This window comes from Mauremys mutica, chromosome 4 (genome assembly GCF_020497125.1).
Source record: "Mauremys mutica isolate MM-2020 ecotype Southern chromosome 4, ASM2049712v1, whole genome shotgun sequence".
In the NCBI taxonomy this organism is placed as follows: Eukaryota; Metazoa; Chordata; order Testudines; family Geoemydidae; genus Mauremys; species Mauremys mutica.
This window is the reverse complement of record NC_059075.1, coordinates 137,022,152-137,040,234: the sequence shown is the minus strand read 5'-3', so window position 1 is coordinate 137,040,234 and position 18,083 is coordinate 137,022,152. Positions and strand designations below refer to the sequence as shown.

Below are 18,083 nucleotides of genomic sequence, written 5' to 3'. Positions count from 1 at the left end.
CGAAAGATTCCCCATCGTTCATGCACGTTATAACCCTGTGCAGCCTCTCCAGCACTGCAGTAATACTGTCGCAGTAGCGTAGATGTTAATGGAAACAAAGCGACCGATCCTGATCTTTGGAACTAGAGCCATGGGCTGATGTGAGGTCAGACCCTGCTCCCAACTCCCGATGTAACTGTTCTCTGGGTGCATTCAGCTCAGCAGCGGAGAGAGAACTCTGGCTCCTTCCTTAGCTCAAGGTTCTTGGCGACAAAGTCCCTGGGCTCCATCTCTGTTGAGGACCTTGAGGAGTCTGTCTTTTCATGGTGCGAGGAATAGCTGCAGGCCATGAAGTCTTGTGTCTGGGCTCACAGCATGGGGAAGGAAGTACGCCTGCAGCCTCCTGTCTTTGTAGAGTAGATCCGGGCGGCAGGGGAATTTTAGCGACCCTGCGGGACACGTGCCCTATGGCCTATCCCCACAGGACGGTGGCTGTGCATAGCAGCAATGCGCCTTGGTGCCAGGCTTGCCTCCCTGTGGACAGTAGGGTGGCCTTCTAGATCAGCTCACTTCTGACCGGTGAAGGTTTTCTCTGTGTCTCCAGAGCTTTGGCTGGTGCCCAGGCAGGGAGCAGAGCTGGCTGCATAGAAACTGGGCAGCGATGGCCCGGGGGCGCCGACCCTGCAAGGGGCTGAGCACCTCCTGTGAGGTCCCGTTTGCTCCTGGCACCCGTCGGCTTCCAGCAGAATTGGTGGCGCTCAACACCTTGCAGCACGAGGCCTGAAGAGCCCTGTCCAAAGCCGATGCCGAAGATCACCCCGTACTATGTCATGAACGTTAGTGCTGGAACCGAGGGAGAATCCGTGTCACTGCTGACATCTGAAATTTCCTTCCTTGTCTGTCGCAGATGAGTGAGAGCGAAACTTTGATCAGTATGGTGAACAGAATGGTGGAGAACTCCTCCCCTAGGGCCCAGCTGTACATGCAAGTAAGAAATCACAGCAGCTCTGTCATCGACAGTGCCATTCCAGCTGCTTTTGCATGGCAGACCCATAGTCCAGCCTCCTCCCACACACACAGTTCATTCGGAAACGCGCCACCCCCCATCTCAGCTCATTGCAATGCCTCACCTGCCTGCGATGGCTCCATCACAAGCTTCGCTGGGACATCCATAAGCCATTCCAAAGCCTACTGTCTGAAGGGACATGGGAAGTCCTGAGTTCTAATCCCCCTGGCCCATCAACTCCCTGGGGAGCCTTGGGAAAGTCACTTACCCTCTCTCTGCCTTGCAGATCCCATCTGTAAAATGAAGATGATAAATACTTTACATGTCTATGAGGATTAATTAGTTAAAGACTCCACCGCTGCTGGATATCAGGTTTAGACTTCGGGGCAGGCACTTTTTGTTCTCTTTGTACAGCACCTAGCACTGTGGGATCCTGGGCTGTGACTGGGGCTCCGGTGCACAACCATAATACAAATAATAACAACCCAGGGTCTTCATCTCCAAAGCACAGTCCTCTGTCCTTTGAGCTGGAGGAGCAACCCCATTAGCTGGGAGCAGAAATAGGCTTTTATCCTTTCTGAGCCACCAGAGGGGGGATATGACACACACAGCAAGCATGTTACTTCTGCACAGTGCTTTGTATACAGAAAGGGCATATAAGAACTAAGTATTATTATTGTTTCCTCCTGTAATTCCAAACAGCAAACGCACACCTGCCAGGGCCCATTCATAAAAGTCACATCAAGGAAAGCTTAGCGTCACCCATTCATGTTTTCAAAGCCTCATTCATAGATCTGCCATCTGTGTTAACCGAACTCACTTTTGCTGAATGTTTCCGATGTATATTTTCCAGACGTTTGTACAGAACACAGTGGGCTCTTGATGGACATAGCAGTGGTCAGGCAGGACCTTAGGCAGGGCGTTGGTCAATGTATGTAGAACTAGCTCTGCCCTGGACCCCAGTGCTGTCCTGTTCAGTGTAACCTCCTGGTTGTCTCGCTAGGTGGGCTGTTGGGCATTTTGTGTTGTACCGCACTGAGGAAGGGATAGCGTTGGATGGAAAAGTGAAGACGTTTGTGCCCAATGTGTAAATGGAACCATGCCCCTGGCTGGGAAGGAGGGTGCAGTCATGGAGGACTGAGTACAAGCCTGGGACTCGAAAGAAGTCCCACCGACTCTCCTGTCCTGCTCTGAGACAGCAGGCTCCCTTGGGCCAAATCCTGCAGCATCCTGAGCTCAGCATCTCACAGGATCAGGACCTATTTGCAGCTGTGGATCTCTTAGACACTGAATTGAAGTCTCCTCCCATCCCGTGCGCCACCCTGGGGAATCACCATTACTCTAGTTTTCCAAGGGAAGGAAACGTTTTTTAGAGTAAATGTTTTCAGAAGTGCCCACTGACTGTGGTGCCCCATGTGAGACACCTTAGGCCAGCTTTTCAGAGGTGCTGGGCACCCACCAATCAGTTGAAGTCAGTGGGAACGGTGGGTGCTCAGCACCCTGTGCCAATCAGGCCCATAACGTTTCAAGTTGGCCTCTCAAAACGTGAGGCACCCAAAACGAGTGGCTGGTTTTGAAAATGTTGTGCCTTTATCTCTCTGCCTTAGCTTTCCCGTCTGTAAAATGGTTGTAGTAAAAAGCTGGGGAGCTATAATAGGCTCTTCATTTGGGGTGCTTCTAACACCAGCATCTCACTGAAAATAAGCCCTCAGTGGGGAGTGTCAGTACAGTGTCTCCCAGTGACTGCACCAGCTGTTTCTTTTGGTCTGCTGCTGGCCGCTACTCCTTAGCCCACCACTCCGGTGACGATCAGCTTGTCTCAGCCTCCCATGAAAGAGGCACTCCGAGACCTTATTCAGCAATTTCTTCTTCCCCACCCTTCTTGTAAGCTACATGCTGAGTCTTTATCTCCTTTTAAGCACACACGCACCCCGGCACCTTCCTACATTACAAAGGCAGGCAAGGCCTGGCCTTGAGGAGCCCCCCGTCATCTAGAACCGCTTCGTTCTGAAAAACTGAGGCACATTGTGACAGCAGCTTCGTGCACGGCGGCCCCCACAAAGGCACCACACCGATTTGCACACCCAGCTCCTCTGGCTGTGAATGGAAACGGGGTAACTGCCCGGGCAGGTGGCTAATTACCGTTCACAAGGCCGCGGCTAACCTGTTTATAAATCCAGGCCCCCGATGTGGTTAAATCATGGAAAGCCTTTGCTGAAGGGGGTAGGAAAGGAGCGTTTGCTTGGCAGTTCTCTTGGTTTGTATATGGAGGTGCGGTGCTTTCTTGGCTTCTCCGGGACAAACTGGACACTCAGCAGGCATTTCTAAGCCACCATCAGAGCCCAGCTGGACTGGGCTGACTCTGAGGAATTGGGTGAGCCTTCTAATTACTGATGGCCAATGCTCTGCATGTGCACACCCTTCACCTCTCATTATTACCCCCCAGGTGTTGTGGGGAAAGAGGACTAGGCTGGTAGGGAATGGGGGAGGGCTGGGCTGGAAACCTTTCTCAGCAAGGGCTCCAGCAGCCACCTCTGCACTCCCAAGAGGCTTGTTGTGATGTGCTCCCAGCAGGAGGAAGCAGCAGTGACTGGTTCCTGTTATTGCAGGTGTCTCCCTTCCCAGAGGCCTACAGAGAGACTCTGCACGCCTACAAGATAAGCGAGCAAGACACTGATGTAAGAGCCACGCTCTCTGCTTGCTTGTCCGCCCCGCCCCCCTGCTGCCACTCGCCCATCCTCCGCCCCTCAGCAGCTACGCCTTCTCCTGCCCCTTTCTGCCATGTTATTTATCATTGGACGAACATCCTCTCTCATCGCAGAGCTAGAAGGACGCGGGCATCACCAGTATCGTTGGCTGTCGCTCACTCATGTGGCTCGCTCGTCCTCTCTAGTTCTCAGCTTCTTTTCCACCGCATCCCTCCCTCCTGCTGCGTGTGTAATGGTGTGTGTGCATCCTGTCTGCTCGGCTTGTGTGTTACCGGCGTGGGTATTTGCCGAGTAAATGTGCCCTGGCCGTGCCCTGGAAGATCGCAGCTGGCTGCAGGCCCCCCCTGTGCAGATCCCAAAGGGATTTCCCCTGTGCCCTGCCCACTTGTGACACAATGACATGGTAAATAGACAGTGGCCCCCCTAGTTGCTAGAGGGGCTTTGCCCCATAGCTGTGGCCTGATGAGTGACCCTGGAAATGAAACTCGGTTCCTAGGAAACTCAATGGATCCTACTGAATTCTCATTTTCTGTGCTGCCAAATGTGACTGACCCATCTGCTTCTGAGCTGGGGAAAAGGGGAAGGGGCCCACTGAATGGAGGCTGGAAATGAGATACTGTAGGGTCTCTGGGCTATAAGCTAGCGTCATAGAAGATGTATCTGGTGAGAAACTGCTGTCAGGAGGACTGGGGGGGTCAAATCCTCGTCCCAATCAAATCACTGGGAGCCACTGACCTGAGTGGGATCAGGGTTTGGATCTGTGCCCTGCCTTGGTGAAGATACAGACTCGCTCATCTACCATAATGAGCCTTCTCCAATCTTATCTGTGCACCATGGTGTGATGTCAGAACAGACCCTATCGCCCCTCTCCTGACAACGCTCCACAGCTGGCTTAGCCCCAGGGCTCTGGGGTCCATGGTGAAGGCCAAGGAAGGGCTTCCACGCCGAAGGACTCCAGGGGAATGGGGCTGGGAAGAGGTGCAATCCCCATCCCTGTGCGGCTCAGCACCCCCGTTGTGGTGGACTCCCCGCAGTCGGGCTGCAGAGGGACTTCTGCCAAAACGACGACGGGCGGTACCTTGGCCAATCAATAATCAGATGTGCAGAGAACATACAGCACCCTGGGGAGATGTGTGGTGTGGGGGAGCCCCAGCCTTCCAGCCTGCCCTGAACAGCCTTAGTTTCCAGCTGATCAAATGCCATTAAAATACCCAGCCCTCTCCGTCGTTTGCCCAAAGGCTTTAGTGCTCTCAAGACAGGAATGGGGAAGCTTAGCACGCACAAGGCAGTATTGCAGCCCAGAGCCTGGAAGTGGTTGTTACTGGCCAGGCCAGCTTTGTACCTGATCTGATGTCCCTTTACACCTTGGAGCTCGGTGCCCCTTGCTCTTCATGTTCTCCCCCCCTCCCCTTTTCTTTCCTTGCCTGAGGACAGAAGCTGCTGGGAAAACTGTGTGAGCAAAACAAAGTGGTGAGGGAGCAGGACAGGCTGGTGCAGCAGCTCCGAGCAGAGAAGGTGAGTGGCTGATGGAGGGGAATGGAGCAGGCTGGTTCCTACCACCCTGGGGGCACCCGGCGCTGGGGCTAGCCATGCCTTCTGTTGGTGAACATTGCACTTCACCAGTAGCAGGGCTCTAGTTGTTTCCTGGGATCCCTACACCATCCCGCATGGTGGGTGGATGAAGCACTCACAGGCCTCCCGCCAGGGTGGTCACACAGCGCTAGCGGCTTTCAGTTCTTCCCTGGCCCCCATCACGGTAGTGACAGAGTGCCTCATGTGGTAATTACAGTCCCCTCCTGATACTGCCTGGCAAGAGGGCAAGTGTTCTGCCCACGTTGCAGATAGGGAACGGAGGCGCAGAGAGGCCAAGTGACTTGCCTGAGGTCACAGGGAGACTGTGGCAGGGCTGGGAAATGAACCCAGATCTCCTGAGTCCCAGGCCAGTGCGTTAACCGTGCGATGACCAACCTCTCTGCTTGCAGGGTTGGGCATTTCTGGCTGCCTGCAGCCCCATCCCCAGGTCAGCCTGATCCACTTACCCGCTGGCGTTTCCCCAGGATGGGAGCATGCTTACCCGCAGACCATTCTGCTGCAAAAATGGCCCTTTCAGATGCCAACCTCTGGGCTTGCCAAGCCTGAGCGCTTTGCGCGTACGAGGGGAGGGAGGTGATGAGGGTTTAATGACCATCTTATCCCTACCATTAGGAGAGTCTTGAGAGTGCCCTGATGGGGACCCACCAGGAGCTGGAGATGTTCGGGAGCCAGCCAGCCTACCCTGAGAAGCTGCTGCACAAGAAGGAATCCCTCCAGAACCAGCTGATCAACATTCGGGTGGAGCTGTCCCAGGCCAGCACGGTAACAGACGCTCCTCTAGCCATTGGTCCATGAGACTGCTGGGGACCCCTCCTCCTCCTGGGGGTGTCATGGGGACCCAGACTGGCCCAGTGCTTCAATTTCCCCTGTGCCCTGCCTGCAAGTGAACCAATGACATGGTAATGGCCAATGGTCCTCAAGTCGCTAGAGAGGCCTTGCACTATGCCAGTGGGTTGGATGGGGCACCACACGCTTGGACACTTCCTCACTGTGGGGAGGATGAGATGCAGGAAGAGGCCCATGTTTCCTGGGCCGCAAAGTGCCATGCAGATTTAACTCATGCAGTGCCATGCACCCCCACTATGCTGCTTCTGCGGGGAGCAGCTGCCCGGCATAGATCCTGGCGTCTGCATGCTGCCCGTGTGGCAGGGCAGCAAGCACGGACCTTGCTCAGCGGCAGCATGAGCTGAGTGGATGGAGCCTGGTTCTCCAAAGGAACTGCCTGGGCAGCTTGGCTATTGCTTTCCACGAGGCTGGGGCTGCGAGTGCTGCCCAAGCTCCTCTTTCTCCAAGGTGGGGGATCCCCCTCTTAGCAGCCCATCCTGGCTCTGGCAGGCTGGTGAGGGCTGTGTGCTGGCATCAGGCTGAGTATTCCCCTGTGCCCCCTATGGACACAGACAGACAAGTTGATTTCCTGATGGAAATGTTTGCAAATCCCTACAGGCCTTGGCCAACAGCAGCATAGAGTATGAGAACTTGGAGGGCGAGGTGTCAGCCCTGCACGATGACCTGTGGGAACAGCTGAACTTGGACATCCAGGTGAGAGAACGGGACTGCGCCCTTTCAGGCCAGTGCTAGTGAATCCAAGCAGCCTGGGATCAGGTGGGGCGCATGGAAATGGAGATCTCAGCCATTCTGGGCAGCTAGACCAGTTCACTAGGGCCTGATTCTGCTCTAGTGTAAATCAGGAGTAAATCATCCATTGATGACAGTAGAATTCTCCTCTGTAAAATTGGTGTAAATAAGAGTAAATTCTAGCCCTAAGAGCCCATCACTTGGAGTTTTCTGGTTTCTGTGGGTTTAAGTCACAACTTCAGGACCTGCTTTTCAGAAACCTTCATGTGCAAAAACAAGCGCATGTTTTTTGTGCATCTAATTTGTGTGCCCAATTATCACGACTATGCAGGCAGCCACACAAATTGTGCAGAAAATGGCCAGTTAGGTGTACAAGTGGTGGTGCAATTACTGGGATTACATGTACAAGCTCAGTAACTGCCTGTGCAAATTAGGAATGCAAATGCACGTGGAGTTTATGCATAGTCATTTGCACACCTGGTTTTGAACATACAGAGTCAAATTCTCAGTAACCAAGGGTGTAATTCCAGAGTAATTCCATTGAATTCAATACTGATTACTCCATATTTACACTATGTAACATTGAGCAGAATTTGACCCGTAGGTCTTAAAATGACTTGGGATTGACTAATGACCTGGGGCTAGATATTCAACAGGATCTACCCAAAGCAGGGTCAAAGTACACCCCATCCAAAACTATCTTTCTAAAGCCAGTCCAGTAACCTTCCTTCCTTCTACTTGAACTATGTCAGTCATCCTAGACTAAATCCTGCACCTTTAAAAACTAAGCTCAGTTGGTATATAATCCTAGGTCAGCTTCTTCAAGCTTGGCCTTTACCTCTGTATTAAGCAAGCTCTGCCTCTTTGGGTAATTACTCACTCTTCCATTCCAATAATGTATGTATTGGGGGTCTGTCTGCTTCAGAGATGGAGCCAAGGTAAACTGGGCATCAGCATCCCTCACTGTAAGGTAGAGGTGGCTGTGCAATAACACTTAAACAGAGTGCCATGCAAATATTACCCAGTCCGTCTTCTCGGCTGCCCCGGTGGGTAAGCAGTGTTCTCCCCGGTTGGCCGAGGGGGAAGGCAAGGCACAGTGAAAACGCGACTTGCTTAAGACCGCTGAGCCAGTCAGTGGCAGAGCTGGGATTAGAGCACAGGAGTTTTGAGTGCCCCGGGACTCTCACCACTAGGTGGCACTTCCCGTCTGCTGTTCCGTAACGAAGCTCTCGTTAATACGCTGCTCTTGGGGAAAGGCCCAGGGCTTCCACGAGGGGATGAATTCACAGGATAATTGTCACCTGCTGCTATAGAAATGCCCTGGCAGCAGCATGAAGGAATCTTTGCAAGATAAACATTGAGGTGGACTCTGGTGGGGATTGAGGTGCCTAGCCCTCACTGATTTCAATGGGAGTTAGGTGCCTAAATATCTTTGTGGATCCCACCCTAGCTGTTCATTGTCCGAGCAGGTGACTGATTCTGATGCAGGGTTCTAGTTCAGGCCCCCTGTGTTTGTGACACCAGACTGGGGGCGGGGGGAGAGGAGGACGGTAGTCCTGGCCTGCCTTTCCAGTGCCCTGGTGAACAAGCCTATTGTGTACTCCAGCCATGCTGGGGCCAGCTTCCCCTGCAAAGCCCTTCGTTATTCAGTCCTTGCTCATGCCACCTTTCAGTGACTTCTGGGGCCACATCCCTTGCTCAGACACCCCCCTCAGTGATGGCACTGGGAGCTCCCTCTGAGTGACCCCAGAGTGAAGGCCCCACAGTTTGGCGCTATGGTATTAGTGGGCAGGAGGAGGCGCTGGGTATTTTTACTGTAGAGCGATGAGGACAGGGACATGGGGTCAGTCAGGCCTGGCCTCCATCCAAAACTTAAATCGCCTAGCTACTTTGCTCGGGAGTGTAAAAAATTCACACCCCTGAAAGAGGTCGTCAAGCCACCCTAAGCCCTGGTGTAGACACCTCTAGGTGGGCGGACAAATTCTCCCTGCTACCGCTTCTCAGAGGGGTAGATTAACTACGGCAACAGGAAAACCTCTTCCATCGCTGTAGCAAGCCCCCACGCTACGGCGACACAGCTGCAGCACCATAGCCAGGCCCCCCTTGCGGCTGTCACATAGACCTCGCCGCAGAGGGCAGGTTGGCCGGGCCGTGCCACACCTCTGTGGCTCAGGGTGGCTGGCTGCCAAGTGTGGCACCTGCCAGCTGCTCTGACTCGCCGCACCTTGGCCCTTCCAGAACGAAATGCTCAATCGGCAAATCCAGAAGGAGATCTGGCGCATCCAGGACGTGATGGAGGGGCTGAGGAAGAACAACCCCTCCCGGGGCACGGACACTGCCAAACACAGAGGTGAGCGCTGACTCCTCCCTACCCAGCATGGGTCTGCCACTCCCTCCCTCTCCCTGGCCTTGGAGCTACAGACCACTGGCTGCCTAGTTGTCTCAATGCACCTATCGTCCTCCCCACTGACAGTCGCGCTGCTTTGTGTTGGCTCAGAACGTCACGTGCACCCGGTGCTCGGCGGCATTCCAAGCCTGCTCCCGGCTCTGCCGCTGTATCGCTCTCCTGTGGCTGCAGCCGCAGCGGGCAGGAGTACTAAGGCTAGCCTGGCTAATGGAGGATCTCAGATAGCAAGGGGTCTGTGATTTTTTTGAGCAAAAGGATGTGGATTGCAGCCCCAGTACCGCATTAAATGCAGACCCGTTGGCGGCCATAGTATCTGGCAGGGTCCCTATGGCAGGTACCTCTAGTTTCTGTACTTCACACACACCTGGCCTCTCTAGACATCCCTGCTGGTTCTCTGGACGTCCCTCTGCTGCTTCTGTCTGAAGGTGTCTGCTGCATATGCCACTGCCTGGCTCCGGCTTGCTCTGGATAAGTCCAGGAGAGAGAGGAGACCCTGTATAGACACCTGCACCAGCAATGACCACCTGGGCACATTGGCCTGTGGCCTGGCATCGAATGCAGCTCAGAAGCCCCAGGCCCTGGTTCATTGGCCCCTTCCCTGCCATGCCAGCCCCCCTTGCTCAGTGGGAATGAGCTGCACACTCACTTCCGTTCTCTCCTCTCTTGTTTCTCTGCAGTGGCCGCTGGCCCCTCGGGAACCTACAGCTCCAACAGCCCTGCTAGCCCCTTGAGCTCAGCCAGCCTCACCAGCCCACTGAGCCCTTTCTCCCTGGTGTCAGGCTCACAGGGGTCACCCACCAAGCAAGGGACAAGCGAGGTGAGTGGAGCCGCTGTTGCATGGGGCTAGAATACGGAGCCCTGGGCAGGAAGTGTCTATGGCTTTTCTCCTCTTGAGATTCTCTTTGCACCAGCAGGTGGCACTCCCGACTTTCTCATCCGATGGCGCGGGAGAACGGCGTGAACCGTGGGTTCTAACTAGAGCTGGGATCAGGCTGCACAAGTCAGGGCCAATGTGGAGGTGGATTTGGACCTGGGGCTTTGGTTTGACCCATTGGGAAGATTGCGGGAGGGTGGGACATGCACATTTTGGGTGCAGACTTGGGTCCGGATGCCCTGAAGTCCTGGGGCATGGAGAACCAGGGTTTTAGTTCAGCCCATTGTAAAACTGGGGCCATTTGCAAACTTTGGACTGGGACCTGGGTTCCTGCTTTGAACACCGAAGGGGACGGATGCTTAGACCTGGGCACTGGGCTTGGGCCCAGCTCTAGTGAACCCTAGAGCTGCATAAAACCCATCGGTTTCCCTTACTTGGGTTTTCCCAGACATTCCTGTTGTTCTCTGCTCTCCTAGTTTGGGCTTGAGTCTGGCTTTCGTCAGAGCCCATCAGACAAAGCCACGACAGTGGCTAGATACCCCGGTGTGGGGCACGTTGAACATTCCCTAGGTAGAGAGGGAGAAACTCAGACCGAAGCCAGAGAGTTATGCTCCTCTCTGTGGTTCAGCTAGTTTTGTGGGGCTTCTCATTCGCTGCTGTCTGCCCAGCTGGTACCAAAGATTCACTGTGATGCAGAACCAGAGGGCAAGCCCCCAGCCTTAGAAAACGGGAAGAATGGCCAGGGCTGGGTGAGTGGACCTGTCGTGTCCTTTCTCTGGGGGGCTCATTCACAGCAGCAGGTGGGGTTTGCGCCAATGGGAGCCAGGCAGTGAAACACATGACGTCCAGGTAGGTCCCAATGTTGAGAGCTGTGACAGAGCAGGGGCTGCTGGATGGGTGGGTCTGGGCCCTAGGCTGTTGGAGTGAGTCGGAATTGCTGGGTCCTAGAGCGAGGGCTCAGCCTGGAGGGGAGGGACCAGCGGTACTGTCTGGGCTCCAGCTCCCCTCGCCCTGGGCTCAGTGCCTCTGTTTGTCTGTCTCTTGCTAACTGTCTTTTCCTTCCTGTTCTCTCAAGTTTCTCTGCTGTTGCACCTAACACTCTGGCTTCCTCTCTGCCCCAGGAACCAGGCCCGCCTCGACCTCCCCTGCCCAAATCGTATGTCCCTCTGGAGTCTCCTCCGACTGTTCCTCCGCTCCCTAGCGAGAGCCGCTTCTGGCCGTACCCTAACTCCCCTTCCTGGCAGCAAAGCGGCGAGGCGAAGAAGGGACAGGTATCCAAGCGCCTCCAGAGCGGACCTCGGCATCCAGCGGCACGCAGTATCCCCATCCCCCATGGGGATAGCTGGGAGGGGGAAAGCAGAGCTGACCCTCTCCCTACAGCTGCAAACGCTGGGGAGGTATGGGGAGCAAGCTGCCCCCAGGGAACAGACAGGGAGGGGCTTAGTTCTGTGACTGCCCTCAGCCAAGCTGGAGAAGCATGGCACACCCTGGGCATCCAGACCCCCAGCACGGGCAGGGGCTTTCAGAGCTTGAGCCCTTTCTGCAGCCAGGCCCTGTCAAACGGGAAATACTCTAGATTCATGTGGGCATTTTAAGGTGGGCACTGTAACTCGAATCCCTCCCCCTTTGGGGAACTCAGTGAGCTCTGCCTCCTTAATGGCTTATTGGCTGGCAGCACTGTCTAATGAATAGGGCACTGGCCTGGACCCAGGTTCTGTTCCCAGCTGTGCCACTGACCTCACTCTGTGCCTCAGTTTCCCCATCTGTCCAATGGGGGTAATGATGCCCTCCTTTGAGATCAGTGTATAGTGCCGCTCGCTATGCAAGAGCAGAGTATTCTTATTGTCCATGGAAATCAATGGTCCATAAAACTGCCCAGAGAATGCACTCAAGCCCATTTCTGGTAAGGCTGTTAAGCTAAACTGCTGATGGAGCCATTTGAACCGGGGTGACTGATGCTCACAGACAAATACTCTGAAACCCCCTTAAAGCCAGTCTCGTCTCAGTGTGGAGAAGGGGATACTGTGCCGGCCACTAGGATGCTGTGAAAGCCAGGATGCAGGGATGCAACCATTACGAGCCCACCATACAGGGGGATAGAGGGAGAAGTCCAGGGCTTCTTGCTGGCCTCACTGTGACTCTTGCTTGGGCCAATGTAACACCATTCATGTGAGTAGCCAATTTATTTCTGACTGACACCAGCAGAAGAGGAGACTCAAATGTGCAGCGTCACACGCTGAGCAGCCTGGTTCCTGTTTGCTTTTCTCTTCCATTCTCCCGCTGGCTTTCTTTACTCCAGCCTGGGTAATTGCACTTCCTGTTGTTAGCTGCAAACAAGCACTAGGCTGTAACAAACTAACAGTACAGGGCCTGATTCTGATCTCACACCAGCATAACTGCATTGACGTCAGGTGCGTTACTCCTGATTTACACCCACATGTAAAATTCGAAATACTTGCACAAAAAAAGCACAGGCATGCATACAGCCAAGTGATCTCACACGCGCGAAAGGCATGCTAGTGTGTGCGGATGGGTACTTGGGCATGCAAAACAGTGGACGCGCACAGAGGTGGCTCCAGGCACCAGCGCACCAAGTGCATGCCTGGGGCGGGAAGCCATGGGGGGCGGCCTGCTGGTTGATGTGAGGGTGGCAGTCAGGGAGCCTTTGGCGGCATGCCTGCAGGAGGTCCGCTGGCCCTGTGGCTTCAGCGGTACTTCGGCGGTGGGTACGCCAAAGCCGCAGGACCAGCGGACCTCCCACAGGCATGCCACCGAATCTGCGTTACCAGCGGACCTCCCGCAGGCACAGCTTGGGGCGGCAAAATACATAGAGCCGCCCCTGCACGTGCACCATCAAGTAACAGCATGAACCAGCTAGTGAATTGTGAGTGCAGATAGGTGCGTGTGCATACAAAGGTTGCATGTATAAATGCAAACGGGCAGGGAGATGACTTTTTGTGCATGCAGACTTTACCTTCATGCAACTGGGTAGCTGCACATATAAAATAGGTGACTATGTGTGCAAACAGCTATCTGAGCTTGCCGTCAGCTGTCTAAAACGTGCAAACAGTTCCCTGGTTGCATGTGCAATCCCTTTTTTGGGAAGGGTGCAGTTTACTCAAGGCAAAGTTATTTGAGAATTTGCCTTGCGATCAGGGCCGGCGAAACCCATTAGGCAACCTAGGCGTTCACCTAGGGCGCTGACATTTGGGGGGCGGCGACCGCGGCAGCAGAACATCCGGCCGCCGTGGTCATCGGTGGTATTTTGGGGGCAGGACATTCCGCCGCCTGTCGGGGGCGCCATTTTGGGGGGCGGGACCTTCCGCCGCCTAGGGCGCCAAAAAGGCTGCCGGCGCTCCTGCTTGCGATGGAAATATTGGGCCCAGAATCTTTACTGGTGTGAGCCCGTTGAAGCCAGGGGATGAATGTGGCCTATTTGAGTTTATCACAGGATCTCTTTGCAATATTTAATCTTCCCTGTGGCCTCAGCATTTTATGTCACGAAAGGGGATTCTTAAATAAGAACCACAGTGGACTGTGGGGGATCCCGGACTCTTGGGTTCTGTCCCCAGCTCTGTCATTGGCTCGCTGGGCACGTTGGGGCCAGTCGTGTCCCCTCTCTGTGCCTGGCAAGTGTCTAACAGGGTTGTTAATAGAGCTGGCTGGAAAGGATAAGAATATTTTGTACAAATATTTGCAAGGAAACAATGTTTCCATTTTATTCAAAAATGTTCCTTAAATTTTCTATTGTTTTTTTTTTAAATGAAAAATTGTGTTTTGTTTAGTTGGGGGTAAAAATCCCACTTTTTAAACTTTCTCCCTCCTCCCCCCCATTGAAATAAAGGAGGAGATGGATTTGTTTTGTTTTGTTTTTAAAAAAAGAGAGAGAAATTAAGGAAAAACCTGTTTTAAAACTTTTTTGTTACCCTCCAGTAGAAAAAAGGAGAATTGAAAAAAAAATTCCCAGCAAAATGAAATAATTTTTTTTGAAATTTTCACTTGGAATTTTTTCCTTGAAATTTTTTTTCTTTTTGGTCGAAATGTTTTGTTGAGAGAGGAAAAGATTTGACCAAAATGAAAATGTTCTGATAAAAGGGTTGTTTCAGTCAAGAAGCCTCTTTCATCTGGGGAGTTTTTGGATGACAATGTTCTGAGATGTGCTCGTTATGAATGCTGGCCGCTCTGAGGCTTAACTAACCCCCATGAAGCTGACTGAGGCCCTTGGAAAGGAGACAAGGTTTTAGGGTGACCAGACAGCAAGTGTGAAAAATCGGGACGGGGATGGGAGGTAATAGGAGCCTATATAAGAAAAAGACCCAAAAATCGGGACTGTCCCTAAAATATCAGGACATCTAATTACCCTACAAGGTTTCAAGGAGGTGCTGAGCTGGGGCTGAGGGTGGGAGGGGACTTGGTGCAAGTGGCTGATGTAATGGTTGCAACCCCCGCTGGCTCGTTCTTCCAACCCATCCCATGTCATCTACACCCATGGCCTACCTTGCCCACTCCCCCATTCCTGCTGTATTCATTGACACACTGCAGCAGATCTTGTCCATGGGGAATGTTGTCTGAGCTGAAATGGAAGCAGGAGGAAGATGAACTTGAGCAGGTTCATTGCAGACATTGTGGGAAGGCGGGCAGAGGAATAGACCTAAAGGGGAGCCCTTCTCTGGGCTCCTGCTGCTCTTCAGGGTGAGGGCCACCGAGAGCAGTGGAAAAAAAAATGTGGGCCCCCCAGCAAGGGCGGACCGGCTAAACAGGGCTGACGAAGCTGGGTCCCTGGCCCCCTTCCGGACCACCAGGCCCCGGTAATTTGTACTGGCTTCTCCCCCGCCTTCTCGTCGGCCCTGTTCAGGGTGTGGTGGTCAGAACCTTATTTTTCTAAAGCTACATGGCTCATCCATGCAGCCTCCTGTCCCTGCTTTGCCGACTCATGAACTTCACAGACTGGGGAGCAGGATCTAGAGTTACTGGCTCATCCAACCCGAGGAGCCCAAATCACTTGAGCGTCTCCCACCTCTAGTTCATGGATCAACACATACATAAGCTTTGGTTAACCGTCCCTGTGGTTAAGGTGTGGGGTCTGGAGCTCAGCAGCCCAACCCAAATCCCACTGGAGTTAATGGGAGTCTTTCCACAGACTTTAATGAGCGTTAGTTCAGGCTTTCAGTCAGCAACCTCGGGTTGCTGCACGGCCCATTGAAATCAGTGGGAATCTTTCCATTGACTTCAGAGGGCTTTGGGTCAGATCCCAGGAGACTACGTCCACATTCCCAAACCCAAAAGAAAAATAGCAAAGGGTCTGACCATGGGGCAAACGTGTCTCGTATTTCACAAGGTGAGCAAAATATCCTGCACAAACTAGTTCAGTCACGATCCTGCAGAGAGATGGGGCAAGGCCAGGACAGCTGACCCCAACCCACCGTAGCCCCAGCCTTCAGTGCTTTGGCACAAATGGGTGTCCCAGACAAAGCCTGCTTATGGCTCTGCAGCTCCAAGCCCAGCCTGGAGTTTGTCTTTCTCTCTGTCCAGACGACTTGGATCTCGTGCTTTGAGCATGTCTGGGCTGTGGGGGGGAGGGTGTTGATCAAAATGAAAACCTGCCTAGGTGCCTCTCCCGATTGCTATTTCATTCGTGTGTGTGTGTGTGTGTTTCGGTCTTTTCTGCGTGTCCTCTGTGTCTGCTGTCCCCCGGCTAATGAGTGGCAGAGGTCCGAAGGCAGGGTGTCTCCCCAGATGCCCTGCCAACAGCTCTTCCTGAACGGGTCAGCTGCTCACCAGCAAATCCGCTCTCTTTCCGCAGTCCAAGTCCAGCTTCGAGCAGAATAAGAAAGATTCTCATCGGAGCTCTGCCCCCATCCCACTCACAGAAGCTGGGCTCATGCAGACGAGGCAAGAGCTGGATGCTGAGAAGCAAGCGGCTCTCAACAAAGGTACCTCCCATGGCCTCGCCATCTCAGTGCGGGCGGCAGCTCCTCTGTCACCATAAATTAAGTCCAAGCAGGGGAGATCAGGGCTGGAGGCACTGGCCGGCAGAAGCTCTGGATGGCCCCTGAGGGAGGCTTCACCTCTTGGATTTTGGGTCTGGGGATCTCCCTATCAAAATCCATGGTACCTTATCAGTGCAGGCCACAATTTAAGAGGATGCAGTAAGCTGGGTTCAGAGCTCACTGGGGCCATCTGCTTGCACCCAGTGAAGCATGCTACCGCAAAGGAGGGAGGGAACTGGGAGGAAAATACTATTACCCTACCCTAGTATTTCCTCCTGCCCCTCTGGATAGAGGCTATTACACCCTGCAGCACCTGGGAGAGTCAGGGTCTTGTCACCAGGCCCCTGGGATGCTGAGGTCCCTCCATGTCTGAGGACACTCCTTCAGGCTCTGTGCCTCCGGGCCATCTCCTACTGGGGGGCTCTTTGGTGCATTAACAGATGAGCTCCTCAGCCCTTCCCCTGCATGCTCCCCTGAAGCAGACAGTATGATTGCATTGAGCTAGTAATCCCAGCAGGCAGTTGGAAGCTAGGACTCCTGGGTTCTATTTCTGGCTCTGCCACTGACTGGCTGTGTTATTTTGGGGTGAGGTCACAGTCCTGCTCCATGCCTCAGTTTCCCCCCTGTAAAATGGGTTTAATAATAATCTCTTGGGGTGCTGGGGCTGTGAGACGCTCAGGGGAAAGGTGTGAGGGAAGGGCCATGTGTCCTTACGCATTCCCAGTGCCAAGTGGTCTGGCAGCACTCCCCTGGAGCACACAGTGAGTACCCCCCGCCAGCGGCGGTGTGAGCACACCCTCTGCACCCAGCAAAGATGAGCAGTGCAGCGAGAGGGCAAGGAGCAGTGAACCACCCAGGCAACCTGCAGCTCAGGGGAACTCTTGCCATGTCCCAAACCAGCACGGGGTCCGTGGGCAGCCAGCTGATTTGGGTTCAAGCATTTACCTTCTCTTCTGCTTCTCCCCAGTTGGCATCGTTCCCCCGAGGACCAAGTCTCCCACCGACGAGGACTCGGCACCCACTTCGGGAGTGATCAGGAGGAGCACCAGCAACGTGTCCAACGGACTGAGCTCCCGGGTAGGCTGCGGCTCTCTGCTTTGCATGTCACTGGGGATCCTGGGATGGGGTGCAGGGCCCTGGGGGAAGTAGAGGGGATGCAGGGGTGTGGATCGGGGCTGGGGTAGGAGATGGGAGATTGTACAGGGTGCTGGAATGGGCTCTGGGGAGGTGGGACGGGTGCAGAGGTGGAGGAGACTGGGATAAGATAAAGGAAGCCCATAGGAGGTGTCTGGCTCACAGCCCATTTGCCGGCTTCCCTGGAGCATTCAGGAGAGGGACTGCGAGAGGCAAAGGGGTTTGTCTGAGCTGTGTTGACCCAAGGAGGTGGCATTTGAAGCCCTTTTGCAGGAAATGCCGCCTGTGCAGAACCCCCGGCTTCCCTAACCGCATTAGCAGCTGCCTGACCCTGCAAGGCCTGGGAATCCTCCCCCCAGATATTGAACTTGGTCTGAATGTCTGAGCTCCAGTTCAGTGTCTGTCTGCACCTTCCTGGCTGCCCCACAGCCGAGCTGGGGCTTCTCCTTCCCGCTGTGTCCCACCTACAGCACTTCTCTCCTGACCAGCCCTCCCACCCTCACCAACACACACCGCTCTGCCAGTGCCCTTCAATCGCAACCCACGGCCCCCTGCTAGCCCAGCCCTGCGCTCCCCTCTGCCACAGCTCTGCTGATGCTCTTCAGTCCAGCCCCCGTGCCCTTCCCATCCTGGGCTTCCCAGGAACAGCTGCTGAGACACTAATTGTCTCGCGCAGAAGCCTTTCCGCTAGACAGCAAGCAGAGAGCAGCAGCCTCATGGTGTTGATGTCCTATGCCACGGCTGAACCCACGACTGGGGGACACTAGGGTCCTAACCCACGCTGCGGCCCTTCTGTAACCATGGGGCTTTTTGGATT

The 18,083-nt window shown here is 54.2% G+C and overlaps 1 protein-coding gene across 7 annotated transcripts in view; it reads left to right on the top strand.

The window, feature by feature from the left end:
- PLEKHA6 (pleckstrin homology domain containing A6) overlaps positions 1-18,083 on the top strand; it is a 92,529-nt gene that overhangs the window by 65,303 nt on the left and 9,143 nt on the right. For 3 of the 7 annotated variants that reach the window (XM_045012619.1, XM_045012616.1, XM_045012615.1), the window contains 10 exons: positions 887-967; positions 3,595-3,663; positions 5,128-5,208; positions 5,899-6,048; positions 6,730-6,825; positions 9,100-9,211; positions 9,946-10,085; positions 11,264-11,413; positions 15,946-16,075; positions 17,100-17,209. In XM_045012619.1, the coding sequence (XP_044868554.1) occupies positions 887-967; positions 3,595-3,663; positions 5,128-5,208; positions 5,899-6,048; positions 6,730-6,825; positions 9,100-9,211; positions 9,946-10,085; positions 11,264-11,413; positions 15,946-16,075; positions 17,100-17,209 (1,119 nt within the window). The remainder of the gene's footprint in view (positions 1-886; positions 968-3,594; positions 3,664-5,127; positions 5,209-5,898; positions 6,049-6,729; positions 6,826-9,099; positions 9,212-9,945; positions 10,086-11,263; positions 11,414-15,945; positions 16,076-17,099; positions 17,210-18,083) is intronic. The other 4 variants (XM_045012621.1, XM_045012620.1, XM_045012618.1 and 1 more) reach the window with 3 other exon arrangements.